General features: G+C 34.5%; 1 protein-coding gene across 1 annotated transcript in view; it reads left to right on the top strand.

Annotated features, from left to right (window-relative positions):
* Positions 1-15,831, top strand: part of LOC112051316 (octopamine receptor beta-2R-like) — a 187,327-nt gene extending 171,496 nt beyond the window's left edge. Inside the window, exons 3-6 of the mRNA XM_052888987.1 lie at positions 10,201-10,457; positions 11,141-11,320; positions 12,173-12,431; positions 13,074-15,831. Of these exons, the coding sequence (XP_052744947.1) occupies positions 11,151-11,320; positions 12,173-12,431; positions 13,074-13,802 (1,158 nt within the window). The 5' untranslated portion in view covers positions 10,201-10,457; positions 11,141-11,150 and the 3' untranslated portion in view covers positions 13,803-15,831. The remainder of the gene's footprint in view (positions 1-10,200; positions 10,458-11,140; positions 11,321-12,172; positions 12,432-13,073) is intronic.
* Positions 15,832-15,884: the final 53 nt, after the last annotated feature.

The following is a 15,884-nucleotide window of genomic DNA, read 5'->3' as shown; positions in this document are numbered from 1 at the left end:
ACGTATTACCTGTCACATTTTTCGTTATTGGTAGCTTCAGTATACGCTTAACTCAAGAAAAGGTCGATATTTATTACAAATTGATAGATATTGCATATTTAGGTACCTAAGTTACCGAACTTTTTGTTTTGATATACGTGGAAATACGGAAAAAAATATAGCCTATGTTGGTGAAAGATTTTTTCAAATCGGTCCATTAGTATAGAGTTTATTCGTTAACGCCAACACGCCAACGCTAAGTTGTAACGCATTTATCTTTTATCTCAAAAAGTTTTTTTAACGGACGTTAAAAAGCGATCAAATGTAGTATGAAGGTCTATTTTCAACGCCCAAAATGAAAATGCAACACTGTCAAAACAAAGCATCGTGTTTTAAAAACGCTGTCGCGTGAACATATACCTGGAAATGCATTTGTTGTATTTGAACGTTTTTTTAACGTCCGTTAAAAAAGCTCTCATGCGAATGAGGGCTTAATGTCCCCAGTAACAAAATTAGTGACATTCTCATTTCCTTGCGGCAATTATATTCCTTGGAAACTTCCCGAGTGTCTTCAATCACATATTACATTTCGTTATATTTAGCTTCGAGCTGAGGCATCAAATAATTTAATTATTGTTAAATTTTCCGAGCTGACTTATAAGAGATTTGTTAAATAATATCTTGAGGCGGCCAAATTAAGTACCATAAAGACAGTAAGAACTTGAGGGCTTAAGGTTGTTGTTAATTGTTATTAAAATAGATAATTACGTTCCTTAAAGTCTTGTTATCGCTTTAATTAAATATAATCACAGTTACAATTTAATGTAAGCGTTATTAAACTTTTTGACTAGCAAACACCTCGCGGTTTCACCTACTTGGTTCCCGTTTCCGTGGGAATATGGCAATAAAATATAGCCTGTGACACTCACAGATAACGTGGCTTTCTATTGGTGAAAGAATTCATCAAATCTGAATCGGTAGTACTCGTAGATCCAGATAATTTATATAATTCTCTATTAGGTTGCTTAATAGATCGCTTTTTAGTGATGAGGCTAGCAGCTGGCTTTTAAGTATCCCTTTTTTAAATATGTTGATATAAAAATAAAATACACAACACTATTAAAAATTTATAAAAAAAATCAACCCTCCCGCTGCGGGAATTTTGAGTACCCAAGCAACCGGTGGTCAGTGAGAAATCTCCTCACAATACGCGCCGTCTCAAGAATCACTGCCTTCTGTATCCGACTCTTGATCCAACAATTATGTGAAAGCTTCTTAAGGTGTTGGTCGAAGCTTTTCGCTATAAGACCATTGACTGAAACAACTATCGGAACAATAATAGTTAATTCAACATTCCACATGGCGGTAATCTCGTGAGCAAGGTCCAAGTATTTTGATACTTTTTCCTTTCCGGCTTTAACCAGATTATCGTCCTGTTGAACAGTAATATCAACAATTATTGCACGGTGCACTGACCGATCGACTAGCACTATATCAGGTCTATTGGCAACAATATACCTGTCAGTGATAATCGTTCGATCCCAGTAGAGCAATGCACTGCTATTTTCAAGAACTGACGCTGGGTCGTACTTATAGTAAGGCATCTCGGAATCGATAAGGCCATACTGAAGAGCAAGCTGTTGGTGGATTATTTTGGCTACTTGATTATTTCTATTGTATATTATTTCTATAATAATCAAGGTGTACATTGTAAAATAAGTTAAATTTCATTCATTCATAGTATGAGACATTTCCTTGTCTATAGCTCGGGTTATTCGGGTTAAAAACAGCGTCTTTGTAACAAATTCCAGTGAAGCCAGCACACAATACGACCCAATAAACAGCTCCCCAAGCCCCAAGCTGGAATGGAGTGAACTATGCAACTTAATAACGCCGACCCATTTCAGTCCTATAGACAGAGAGCATGCAATAACCAGATCTACCTCATCTTTGGAAGGCTGAAAATTTGTCTGCCTATGGTCCTACTATAGGTAAATTCAGTAGCTAATGTATATAAGTTTGGACTGTGGTGGCTATGGAAGGTAATAGGTATCAAGAGACTACACCACACCTTCAACCGTTCAAGTATAAGGCGCATTTTTTTTATTTTTCTCAGTATGATAGGTATGAGAAATCATGCCCCAAATTGCCAATCCCTTGGCGCCAAACCTTAGCGGGAAACCTTCGAAAAGTACTGTTAAATATTTTTTATCATTTTAAGGATCTCTAGCGAAGGTCTGCCGATTGAAGGAATCATGTTATCTCTAAAATACTGAGACAATGTAGTAGTGTACACGAAAATTATCTTTTAAACATAATATAACATAATTTATACATAATATTTTTATTTCAGATAGGCTAATACATATTATTAATTAAATTAAAACTCATGTGTTCATCTTATAAATATGTTTATCTATAAGAAATACACGCCATCCAATTGTTTACCCATGGGCATTGGGCAAGGTACCTATTACGCTGGCACTATTAGGTACCTCTCTCGATGGCAAGGCTTATCCTTTAGGCCAAATAAGCGCCAGCTCTTGGGTCACCTGATGAATCGATCAATTTGTCTGACATAGAATTTTAAATAAATTTGGTATCTGATGACCATGGGACTAAAGACTCAAAAGGCAAGCGCCGCAAATATATAGTCTTGAGATATGACCAAGTATTAGCTACGCGAAAGAAATTCAGCAGCTGCGCCAGGAATTTGAGAAGTGCGCGAGAGATAAGACGCTGCAAACCTGTACGCAGGTTGCGTCCCATAGACCACGGTACTATTGTCATCCCGTCGGACCTCTTGCATCCCTAAAAAAACCGGGAGGTTCTATTTGCGCAGTTATTGAGGATCTGAATCCTATAAACCTTGTACCTTTCAAAACTATCATTGTCCAAACTCTATAATTGCTTACCGTACCTATAGTAGGGACCATAGGCTGACAAATCTTCAGCCTACCTAAACTGAGGTAGATCTGTGTATTGCAGGCTCTCTTTTCATTGAAGATGGAATTTCCTCTTATTATTCCGGCAGCGCACATTTATGAGTTATGCTCGGAAATAAGAGTGAAGGACAGACTTGCAGGCAAACAGCGCATTTACGTCCGACAGAGGAGATATAATGAGTTCATTTCATCCTTATAATATTCTATTAAGCATTCATCAGGCGCTAACGGAATCCTATGTATTCATTTTATTAGGTTATATTCTTTTAGGCATTCATTTATATTTTTTCAGATTCTGTGAAATATTTTCCTTCTATTTCCTACGTAATATCTTGAAGAATAAAGTTGTTAATTGTTACTGTAGTGTATTTTTAGGGTTTCCGATAATCCTTTTAGGATCACTTGCGTGTCCGTCTGTCCGTCTGTTAGAGTCAATAACGTTAGCGATTTTTCATTCATCGGTTCGGCTTTTCTTCATCGGTTTAACGCATTTAGATCGAACAGCATGTTAGCCACGACAGGAATTTCGCTATTTGGTTATTGCCAAAACGCGTCGTGCGCGTTTTCTTTAGAGCCATAACATGAATATTGAGCTATTTTTCTGCTCACTGAGCGTTTTCCATATTTGAGCGTAAAAGATATAAACTACACGAAAAATATAAGCCTAAATATTTTATAATGTTATATATAGATTACAATTTTATAGTTATACTTGAAGTGTTAGCGCAAATTTTACTAAGAGTAAAAACTAACGTATTAGTTGTCGATGTGACTTAACTTTTAATTGTGTGCTTGCTAGCTGTGTGTGTACTGTAGTAAGTCGAAGTTTCAAGTAAACCGAAAGTTTTGTGGCCCAGACATAAAACATACATAAACCTAACACGTCGCGGGGATGTGAAGAATGCAACTTTGTTAACTTGCTCCCAACGATCCGTTTTACTTATGTAGGTGGAATTTGCTCTTATTGTCTGAACGTTTTACGAGTTGTTCTTTGAAATTGATCAGACAGTCGATGGGAAATTATGACTGCAAATATTTGCCATATTCTCGTATCATTCTTTGACAAAGAATGGATTGATAGTAATAACAGATGTGTAAAAAAAAATGTAGAGCTTGAACTGTGGTGAGGTTTTTAAGGATGCGATCTTCAATTGTCTATGTACCAAAACGCAGTTTTGTTACATATTCTACTAATAGATTTCGTATATTCTTTGACCTCCTTAATCCGGCCCTCTCGCAAAATCCGTTCTTAACGGATACTTACTAATTATAAGCTACATCTTTGCTAAATTTTATCTTTCTACCTCAAGCAGTTTTCAAGACTAGATAAAAATATTGTTTAAAAATTTTGAGAACTTCCTTCTTTTTCTGAAGTCGGTTAAAACCGGCTTCGTATACATTACAATAATCATTATAAAAATTGTACTTTTTTAAATTTTATTACAATTAATTTTAGTCCAATAATTAAACAACAATTAAGGTCATGAAATATAATCCATCTTGGCCGTTCTGAGATAAATTCACGTAAGTAATATTTGAGTCACGATAGCCCAGTGGATATAGCCTCTGCTTTCGATTCCGGTGGGTGTGGGTTTGAATCCGGCCCGGAGCATGCTCCTCCAACTTTTCAGTTGTGTGCATTTTAAGAAATTAAATATCACGTGTTTCAAAAGGAAGAAGGAAAAACATCTTGAAGAAGCCTGCATACCAGAGAATTTTCTTCATTCTCTGCGTGAGTGAAGTCTGCCAATCCGCATTGGGCCAGCGTGGCCCAATACCTCATATTAGTATAGGCCTAACACCTCTCATTCTGAGACTCGAGCTCAGCAGTGAGCCAAATATGGGTTGATAATGATGAATGATGAATATTTGTGTTGTGGTGAATTAATGTTATATAAGAGTAAAATATTAATTACGTAAATAAAGTTGATTCCAGGAAAGCTACATGAAATGTTGTTAAAAGCCCGGCGAAACTAGCATTAAATTTCATGAATTTCAATTATTTCAATAAAATACTTTATTATTACTACAAATTTAATAGGAAACAATCCATTAAGTAGCGTCCGGCAAATATATCAGAGCTATATATTCTAGAAGCGCCGCGTTATGGCATATATACCAATGTCTTTATTTTTATAAAATCTTTGTGAAAAAATACACGTAGAAAAAATCTCTGTTATATAAAAATTAATATCCAAAGCCAAGGTATCATGTGTCTCTTGACTACGATCTCAGTCCTTCGACCCTGTCGTCTCCTCAATCTAGGATCTCTTTATTATAACACAACATTACCGACAGAGTACCGTGATAGCCCAGTGGATATGACCTCTTATTCCAGAAGGTGTAGGAATCCAGTTCAGGACAAGCACCTCCAACTTTTCAGTTGAGTGCATTTTAAGAAATTCAATATCATGTGTCTCAAACGGTGAAGGCAAAACATCGTGAGGAGATTTGCATACCAGAGAATTCTCGGATTCGAATCCACACCTTCCGGAGTCGGAGGCAGAGGTCATATCCACTGGGCTATCACAGCTCTCAATTTTATTTACAAAGGTATATCTTTGATCTTTGATACATTATAAAGTTTGTTTGTTTGATTGAACGCGCTAATCTCAAGTTTTACTGGTCCGATTTGAAAAATTCTTTCAGTGTTAGATAGCCCATTTATCGAGGAAGGCAGGCTATATATTATCCCCGTATTCCTACGGGAACGGGAACCACGCGGATGAAAAGCGTCAGCTAGTCTTTGATAAATAAATAATGTTTGTAGCAGGACGAAGTCCGTCGGGTCAGTAAATACATACTAAATTATTTCCAGTACTTTATATCCGTGCGGAACGAAGCGGCGAGTTTAAATGGGGTCTTCCTGTGAAGAGGTCTCCCGATCGTTTTGAATGAGTATTGTTTGTCCAATTTATATTTCAAGTGCCGTTTGTTTTATTTTATGGCCAGTGACACGGGCACAGAATACATAAATAAATAAAATCTTTTTAACAAAAAAATTGAACCGACTTTAGAATCACAAAAATAAACTAAATAGCGAAAAATAACATCGTATGTGCTGCCTTCTGATCACTTTGAAGGCGGTGCCAAACCCGCTTTCAATGGTATTAAAGCCGTTTCTGACCGTTTCTAAAAGGCCCAGGAAAGAAGAAGTCTTTTCTGAAAAAACCACGGGAAAGTACTGTCTTTAAATCCTAAAAGTTTATGATTTAATCGGCTTTAGGTAATGCATCACTGTGCCGTGGATGCAGAAAGCAGGGATACCTATGACCCACTGCGCCACGTGTCACAATGGTAAAAGTAGCTGGCCGTTAGAAATAAAAATGATACCTAATGATAAAAAAAAAATCACTCAAATAATATATGTGTTATTTTTAAGCCTTAAATTCTTTGAACATCATCATCATATCAGACGATGGACGTCCACTGCAGGACATAGGCCTTTTGTAGGGACCAAACATCACGATACTGAGCCCAGCATCCAGCGAAAATACTACCTACCATTTACCATTTTAACATACTACCTACCTTTTACCATTATCGTAATTTTATTTTAAAATAAAATAAAATATAATCAAATTTTAATATACCTCTATCAGTTTTAATAATTTCCTATTTCAAACATCACGATACTGAGCCCAGTATCCAGCAAACATACTACCTACCATTTACCATTCTAAAATACTACCTACCTTTTACCATTATCATAATTTTATTTTAAAATAAAATATAATCAAATTTTAATATAGTTCAGTATTAATAATTTCCTATAAATATTTTTTCGTATTCATATTAATTCCTGCTAATTTAAATGAAAGAGAAATACGTTTTAAGTTTGTAAAATCAATTCTTACATTGTGCTTACTTATGGTTTTATTAAAAAAATATATGTAAATTAATTATGTAAGGCAAAATTCGTAGAGTTTACACCAACGGTTGGTATAATAATTTTACTGAAAATTTATTCTACAGAACAAAAGAATTTCGTATTCGAGATTTCATTGAAAAGGCTTTCCGTTGTTTTATAACTGAGCTATAATAAAATATTTCATCAAGTTTTGTTTTATTATTAACACAAAATTATATACAGCTAGCTGTGTGTGTCCTGCGTTTTTACCTGCATTATTATGGGAAAATTGGTAAAAAATTGCTTGTACTTGTAAAAATCATTCAAAAAATAAATTTCACGCAAACAGTGAGTTGCTGACGTCCACTTGTCATATTCCTTCTATAATAACAACTAGCCAACGCCCCGCGGTTTCGCTCACATAGTTCCCGTTCTCATGAGAATACGGAGATACGATACAGCCTATGACACTCACAAAAAACATGGGTCTCTCTATAGTGGTAAAAGAATTTTCAAAATCGGTTTAGTAGAACCAGAGATTACCTACAATACCACAAACTTTACCTCTTTATAATATTCATCATCATCATTAACAACCCATATTCGGCTCACTGTTTAGCACGAGTCTCTTTCCAGAATGAGAGGGGTTAGGTTAGGTCCACCACGCTGGTCAAATGCGAATTGGCAGACTTCACACACGAAGAAAATTAAGAAAATTCTCAGGTTTCCTCACGATGTTCTTCCTTCACCGTTTGAGACACGTGATATTTAATTTCTTAAAATGAACGTTAGAGGTGCATGCCTCGGACCATATTCGAACCTACGCCTGATCGAAGGCGAGATCATATCCACTAGGCTATCACATCACTTTTAAAAGATTAGTATATATTAATTGATTAGTTGCTGTTCAATTTAAAAATCAGTATCGTTTTGGCCATCATTTATGTAAGTGGCATTCACATTCAACTAGTATGACAGTAATTAGCTCAATTCGTGTTCTGGTTTGACAGTTATTGACCAAATAGGTGTCAATTTTGATGTCACAAAATATAGTTAGGCGCGGCGTTATGACGTTAGTGTCATTAGAGATTTGATGGTAATTTATAGCCCGTGTTTTTGAAATATGTTCGATTGTCTCTGTCCCAGTGGATATGACCTCTGCCTCCGATTCCGGAGAGTGTGGGTTCAAATCCGGTCCGGGGCATGCTCCTCCAACTTTTCAGTTGTGTGCATTTTAAGAAATTAAATATCACGTGTCTCAAACGGTGAAGGAAAACATCGTAAGGAAACCTGCATACCAGAGAATTTTCTTAATTCTCTGCCTGTGTGAAGTCTGCCAATCCGCATTGGGCCAGCGTGGTGGACTATTGGCCTAACCCTTCTCATTCTTAGAGGAGACTCGAGCTCAGGAGTGAGACGAATATAAGTTGATAACGAGGACTCAATCTTGCCATCCTTTATATTTACCGAAGAAAAGATGGAGAAGGTTCTCAGTTTGACGAAGTCTTATCCGATTCAGATTAGTTTATAAGCACTTTCGAAACGTCAAGTATCAATATTATAAGGTTATGGTGATAATAATTAGTCTAAACTTACTAACCAAAAAATAAATAGGCCATAGAGAAATTATTTTTCGCATATATATTTATGCATAAAGATGCATATATAACACTACAAAGTACATTTTTTTTTGTTAAAATCTGTTTCATTATCACTGCAGGACATAAGGCCTTTTGTAGGGACTTCCAAACATCACGATCCTGAGCCGCCTGCATCCAGCGAATACCTGTGACTCGATTGAAGTCGTCAGTCCACCTGGCGGAGGGACGACCAATACTGCGCTTTCTAGTTCGAGGTCAAAATTCCAGTGCCTTGGAACCCCAACGTCCATCGGCTCTTGGAACTATGTGCTCGCCCATTGCCACTTCAGCTTCGCGACACTTTGAGCTATGTCGGTGACTGGTTCTTCTGCGGATTTCCTCATTTCTGATTCAATCACGCAGAGATACTCTTAACATAGCTCGTTTCATCGCCCTGTATCTAATTGTGGTGTAGAAATAAAGAGTAAACAAATAAACTACGGACTAACCAGACATACTTGTGTCATCATCATCATTATCAACCCATATTCGGCTCACTGCTGAGCTCGAGTCTCCTCTCAGAATGAGAGGGCTCAGGCCAATATTCTACCACGCTAGCCCAATGCGCATTGGCAGACTTCACACACGCAGAGAATTAAGAAAATTCTTTGGTCTGCAGATTCACCGTTTGAGACACGTGATATTTAATTTCATTTCTTAAAATGCGCACTGAAAAGTTGGAGGTGCATGACCCAGACCGGATTCGAACCTATGCCCTCCGGAATCGGAGGCAGAGGTCATATCCACTGGGCTATCACAACTATATATACGGCTGATATTTGTGTACAAGATATTTAATATTATAACTTTGTATTTTAATATTTTTGAGTTGTTTAGACCCATTACCGGACCTAAACAAACACAACGCTGCCATTTATTTTATAAAGTTATTATTCCGGATGTACAGAGAAAGGGACCTTTTTAAAATTTATTTAGCCTCATAAATTGTTTGTTATAATAATGAAACAGTTTTTTTTTTGCTAACCCTCTTGTCTTTGGCTGCAAAATGTTTTTTTAAAGGCTCATACATTTATTAACAGAGCAGTGATGGCCCAGTGGATATGACCTCTGGCTCCGATTCCGGAGGATGTGGGTTCGAATCCGGTCCGGGGCGTGCACCTCCAACTTTTCAGTTGTGTGCATTTTAAGAAATTAAATATCACGTGTCTCAAACGGTGAAGGAAAACATCGTGAGGAAACCTGCATACCAGAGAATTTTCTTAATTCTCTGCGTATGTGAAGTCTGCCAATCCGCATTGGGCCAGCGTGGTGGACTATTGGCCTAACCCTTCTCATTCTGAGAGGAGACTCGAGCTCAGCAGTGAGCCTAGTATGGGTTGATAATGATGATGATGATGACATTTATTAACATTTAAAAAAGCTTCAAACAAAAAAAAACAAATGCAATAGAAAATTATCACTACTAAGGCCTTGGGTTCCAAGCTCGGGTAAATTTTATATTGTCTAAATTACTCACAAATCTGACCTTTTAATAAACTTTGTGTCCGTTTAATTCAACCAACCAATCTCGATTTTAATTAATATTCCAATTAAATATTATTGTTAACAAATCTTATAGATGCACCGATGTTGAAGTGAATTGAATAATTTAAAAAATATTTTAATGAATAGAATCGTTTCTGATATGAAGCAAGAATATATTGGAAGACATCGATCATCCCAGAGGAACCCTATACAAATAGAAATAATAAAAATATTTCAATCTGCGGGTATTTGAGAAATATATTTCTAAACCAAATCTAAATCTTCTTTTCTTTTGTTACAGGTTAAAGAAGCTATACAGACAACAGAAGACGACGTACTCAATAAATATGAAGTTATTATAGCTAAAGATGTATGTAAGAAGAACTTTGGAAGTAGGTTCAGAGACTGTTAAAAAGAAAAAAATGAAAACCTGCCTTGCTCAGATATCGTTATATTAACTTGTGTGAGAATGATCTATGCAAAGGTATCAAGAATACGGACTGTGGTAGTTTGTGACAATGAAACTAGTGTAACGAGATTTAGGCAAGAAAGATAAAGGTATTAAACATATTGGATAATATCTTACAAAACTCTAGCCCCCATATTCATAAACATAGATTAAGAATCTTTAATTCTCGTCAAAGTAAAATGGAGCTAATCTTGAAATCTAAAATAAAGAAATCTTAATCCATGTTCATAAATAAGGCCGTAAGTATTCAACGAGTATGCTCAATAAGTATTATTTTGCATGGAATAAAGCTAGTTAAAATTGTCATACTTTAAATTGCTTACAAGCATCATCATCATCATCATCATCATCAGTATCATCATCATCATCATCATCATCATCATCATCATCATTAACAACCGATGGACATACACCGCTGGACATAGGGTCCACCACGGTCTCGAGCCGCCACCATCCAGCGGCTTCCTGCCATTTAAATCTAAAAGCTACTTATACATGTTACCGTTAAATTGTAAAATACGTTAATTATAATTTCACTCGTGATATTATAATCTACCGTCATATTATAAACTGAAAATAAGTATTACAATTAAACGTGAAGTGAAACCGTTAAATTTTTACAATTAGGTATTTTACAATCAAACGGTGACATATAAAGCAAATACTTCTACGGACGAGCTGGAAAAGAAAATTTCCGAATTAACTAGCACGTTAACAAAATAGCACGCATTTTTAAATTTGTGAAAAATTAAAATGGTTATCTAAAATTCAGACTGCCCCTTATGGATCAAGTAAATGTGACTCGGAACCTGACGAGCAATGCGACGGAGGTGGAAGGCCAAGAATGGACGCAGACATGGATGTTCAAGCTGCGGACAGCAATTCTGCTACTGATCGTGATTATGGCTGTGCTGGGGAACATGTTGGTGATAGTCAGTGTCATGAGGCACAGGTAAACATTGATCATGTATATTTATATTAATACTAGCGAACTTAGCTTAGAACTCCTTAATAAACCCCTCTTGTTAAATTCGTTCTTAGTGGACGTCTACTAACTGTAAACTATCTCCCTGCCAAATTTCTTCTCTGTACATCTAGTGGTTTTCGAGATTTCGTATTGAATGACCTTTCGCATTTATATATTAAGATTCTAATGATGAAATATATGTATATTTCTATGTAACAAACAAACCGAAACACTTCTAAACCGATTTGAATTTTAGATATTTTCCCGAAAATTGCGCAAGCTGATAAACGTAGACACAGTTAAAGTTTTTAAGAAGTGATTATAGCTATTTTTCGAAAAAAAGAATGCATTTACCAAAAACTAAAATGTTCAAAGAACATGTGTTCTAAAATTAATATTTTTGGGGTAAATAATATTTCTTTTGTAATTACCTGTATCTGTATATTAAATGTCAACATTGATAATAAAGTTCATTGAAAAATTATGTTAACTAAATATTTTCCTAATTTCGATTGAAATGTAAAACAATGGTGTTGAACTGAGAGACTAATTATTTAAGGGTAGTGCTTAAAAGGCTAATCATAGTGTAGATGCTGATCTTGCTCAATATGTCTTTATTAATTATAAACATACTGGGAAAGAAGCTTACAGGTATTGCTCAAGTCATGTGCTAGTCAATAATAATTAGACAAAAATCAGCAAGTAGAAGAGAATACATTAGATTGTATGTGTTCTCAGCAAATAAATGAATTGAATTGAATGAATTGAATTGAATTGAGAGCTTGGTTTTTAGTTAAATGCCCGTGATAAAGTCTAACAGGATCTTATCTGTTTCAGAAAACTTCGTGTCATAACAAACTACTTCGTGGTATCCTTAGCTTTTGCGGATATTCTCGTCGCCATGGTCGTCATGCCCTTTAACTTCAGCGTGCAATTCTACAACGAATGGATTTTCGGCTCCATCATCTGCGATCTCTGGAACTCTTCTGACGTATATTTCACATCCACCTCAATCCTGCATCTATGTTGTATATCCGTTGACAGATATTATGCAATTGTCAAACCTTTGAAATATCCAATCAAAATGACAAAAAAAGTAAGTTTTTCTCGCTTATGAATTTATTTTTCTTTGATTATTAAGTTGGCCTTTCTACAGAGCTAATAATTTGGATAATTAGGTATGATAATAACTCGTAAAATATTAGATATTTAAAGTTAAAATTCAACGCCTTTAAAAATAAATTCAGCCTTTACAAGAACGTCTTGATATTTAAAGTGATTTATATTAGTTTTAAAGAAATTTCTTAGTCGGACCTAGGTATCTATAAATCTCACATTTTCAACTTTTAACATTTTAGGAATACTTTAATATTTATTAATTATAACATAGATAGCAAAGTTGCGTTTTTGAAGACGTTAAAATGTTTATTTGAGTAATCGTCTCCTTATAAATAAATATTATACTAGAGTTTTGCTAAAAGGGTTACTTTAGAGAGGTTAACTTTTACAAAATTTAAGCGTTACAAAGGCGCATAAACTCCTACAAGATAAATGTTATTATAATTTAATGAGTTTTAACAGCAAAAAGCTTTTAAGGAACGTACATAATCGAATGTTTTCGCTACGGGGCCTAGTTTATCTTGTGAGAGACTCACTCGTACTGTAACTTTACAAATTATAATAACATAATCTTAAACATGGAATGGCTTATAAATTTTAATTCTCTTTTCTATTTCAGATGGCGTTTGTAATGTTAGCAGCAACATGGCTCAGTCCCATAACAATATCATATGCCCCAATTTTCATGGGCTGGTACACAACGAGTCACCATATACAAACGCGAAAATTAAATGAGTGCGAATTCATAGTTAATAAGCCATACGCTGTAATATCCAGTTCTATATCGTTTTGGATACCATGCACTATTATGATATTTACCTACTTCGCCATTTTCAAAGAGGCGAATCGCCAAGAAAAGGCGCTCCACGCGAGAGCTGGCAATGCAATGCTTATGCATCGCCACTCAAGAGACGTGGGCGATAAAAATGGACTACATATCAATGCCAATACTCCTACCAAAGATAAAAATATTTTGAAAATGAAACGCGAACACAAAGCGGCGAGAACGTTGGGGATCATAATGGGTGCATTTATCCTCTGCTGGCTTCCATTTTTTCTGTTCTACTTGTCGACGTCTTTGTGCGACACTTGTGAATACCCCGACGTAGTGAGTGTGATCATGTTTTGGACTGGTTATTTTAATTCCGCGTTAAATCCGATCATTTACGCGTATTTCAATAGAGACTTTCGCAACGCTTTCAAAAACACATTGGCGTGTGCGTTTTGTAGTTTCTGCCGCCGCGGGTCTCACGATTCGGATGCATTAGAACGATTGGATCGACGGGCTTCGGCGCAGTTGAGAGTGCCTATCCCTTCTAGAAGAGCGTCAGATCTCGCATCTCTTTGAATATCGCCACGGCGTGACGAAGTGACAGCCGTATGACAGGCCTAGTGTCTCAACGAAAATACTTTACGACGTAACTAATTCCGTAAGTGACTGATTTAAGAACAATGTAATTGTTGATGTAAATATTTTTAAATGAATCTCTCTATTTTGAAATGGTAGACATAACCTTCGAAACAGTAATTTTTAAACTTCAATTTATGAAATTATTAGTGTTCTCACAATCTAACTCAAATAACCATAGGTGTTATAATGATATTTATTTCGGTTCCTAAATGTTTTCGGTTTTTTTAATGTATGTAACTTTTATGAATAACATTTATAGATAAGATATTATTTTTAAATGTACATAGATTGGTGTGTAAATAATTAGTAATTACTTGTAGATAATACCTATTCTGAGAATGGCAGAATTTTAGGCCTAAAGCTTAAAAGTTTAACACATTTGAAAGGCCAAAGATACATTGTATATATTTAGTATAACTTGTACATGAAATTAATTTGAAATTAATTTATTGTAAAAATCTCAATGTTCATAAATGTATAGTTGTGTAATGATTACTAGGATAAGTAGACGAAAGATCAAATTTTATTTTTAAAATTAGTTTAAATGTGTACAATAAATGAGTTTTAAAACGAATTAATATAAATAATTATTTGCATGTGTTATAGAATTGTAAATGGATTAATAAAATTCTCGCTTAGACAGTAATAGTTCACAGTAAAATAGGTAATGATGTTATGTGGATGATAGATTAATTACTAATTCAAATTGACAGTATTGCAGTTAGACAAGAATATGCTTAAACTGTGTATTTAATTTTATTTTGTTAACATTATTACACGAAATAGTAATTTTGTACACAAAAAAATAAGTATAACAGAATAAGAATTATATATATAAAATTTAATTCTTAAATCTTATTAACTTGTTTGAAACTCACCAATTTAACAGAAAATTTCACTTTCCAGCTTTGTATTGAACTAATGAACAATTCCAACTTTTTGTTCAATTTAAATAATTTCAAATTCGGCATTGGTTGGACCTCTTTTCACCAACGGATAAGCGGTAAATTGTAATTTCGACGGTAAAGTTTTGTATAGCCAAAGGCGTTCAACTTGTAAATAAAGTTAGGGGTAAACTTAGAAACGTAGATAATATAAGTAGATTAAGGAAAGATAATTTATAGAATAAAGAATTTCATTTTAAACATTAATAGAGAGATAATATGATAATGATCATGGGGAGAAATAACGCTTCAATAGAAAATCGAGTTTTAAAATATTTGATGTGCTATTTATTAACTATATAAACAGACCGATTAGATTTTGGTGTGTTGATGTCGTGTTTACCAATATCTGTAGACATTTAAATACTAACCTTGACTAATTCGATGGATAATTGCGATTCACGTCGAAAAATTTTGGGCAGCATGAAATTACGATCGCTTTTTAAATGGAAATCAGTACTAAATGTGCATTAAACAACATAAAAAGACTACTTAGAATAAACAAACATAAGATCACAGAAATAAATATATATTTATATCTTTAGAAGTCTGACAACAATAAATGAATTAACTAATAAATTTGTTCATTTTTGGTATGTCCATATTTGTTCATTACGTATTGCACAATAATTTAACCAATAAATTAACACTTGATTGATCTAGCGTTTTTACGAAAAGACATTATTCTGCTTTTGTACCTTATCATAAAACCAATTATGAAAACAATTTAATTAGATAATTAAAAATCATTCAAAAAATTGAAATATTACGCAAATACGTAAACGGCAAAGCTGCTCAAAATTTAAATTGACGCTAAATTTTAGATTTAATATTTTCTTCGGTGTTCATCTTAATTCCTCATAAATAATAATATCTGTCTGTCGATGTCCATAATATAGATGTCTTTGCTTAAACTCTGCGATCTCATAAGAACTCTAGGCTGATGAAAGTTTCAGCGTTTCGGACCGATTTTTAAAATAAACTTACTGATTTAAATATTTTTTTTTATTATTATTAATATTTTTAATCTCTAGCTCTAAATGTAATAAAAGGGATTTTTTCAAATCTCTTAAAA

This window comes from Bicyclus anynana, chromosome 24, assembly GCF_947172395.1.
Source record: "Bicyclus anynana chromosome 24, ilBicAnyn1.1, whole genome shotgun sequence".
NCBI classification, from domain to species: domain Eukaryota; kingdom Metazoa; phylum Arthropoda; class Insecta; order Lepidoptera; family Nymphalidae; genus Bicyclus; species Bicyclus anynana.
This window is presented reverse-complemented; position numbering and strand designations above follow the sequence as displayed.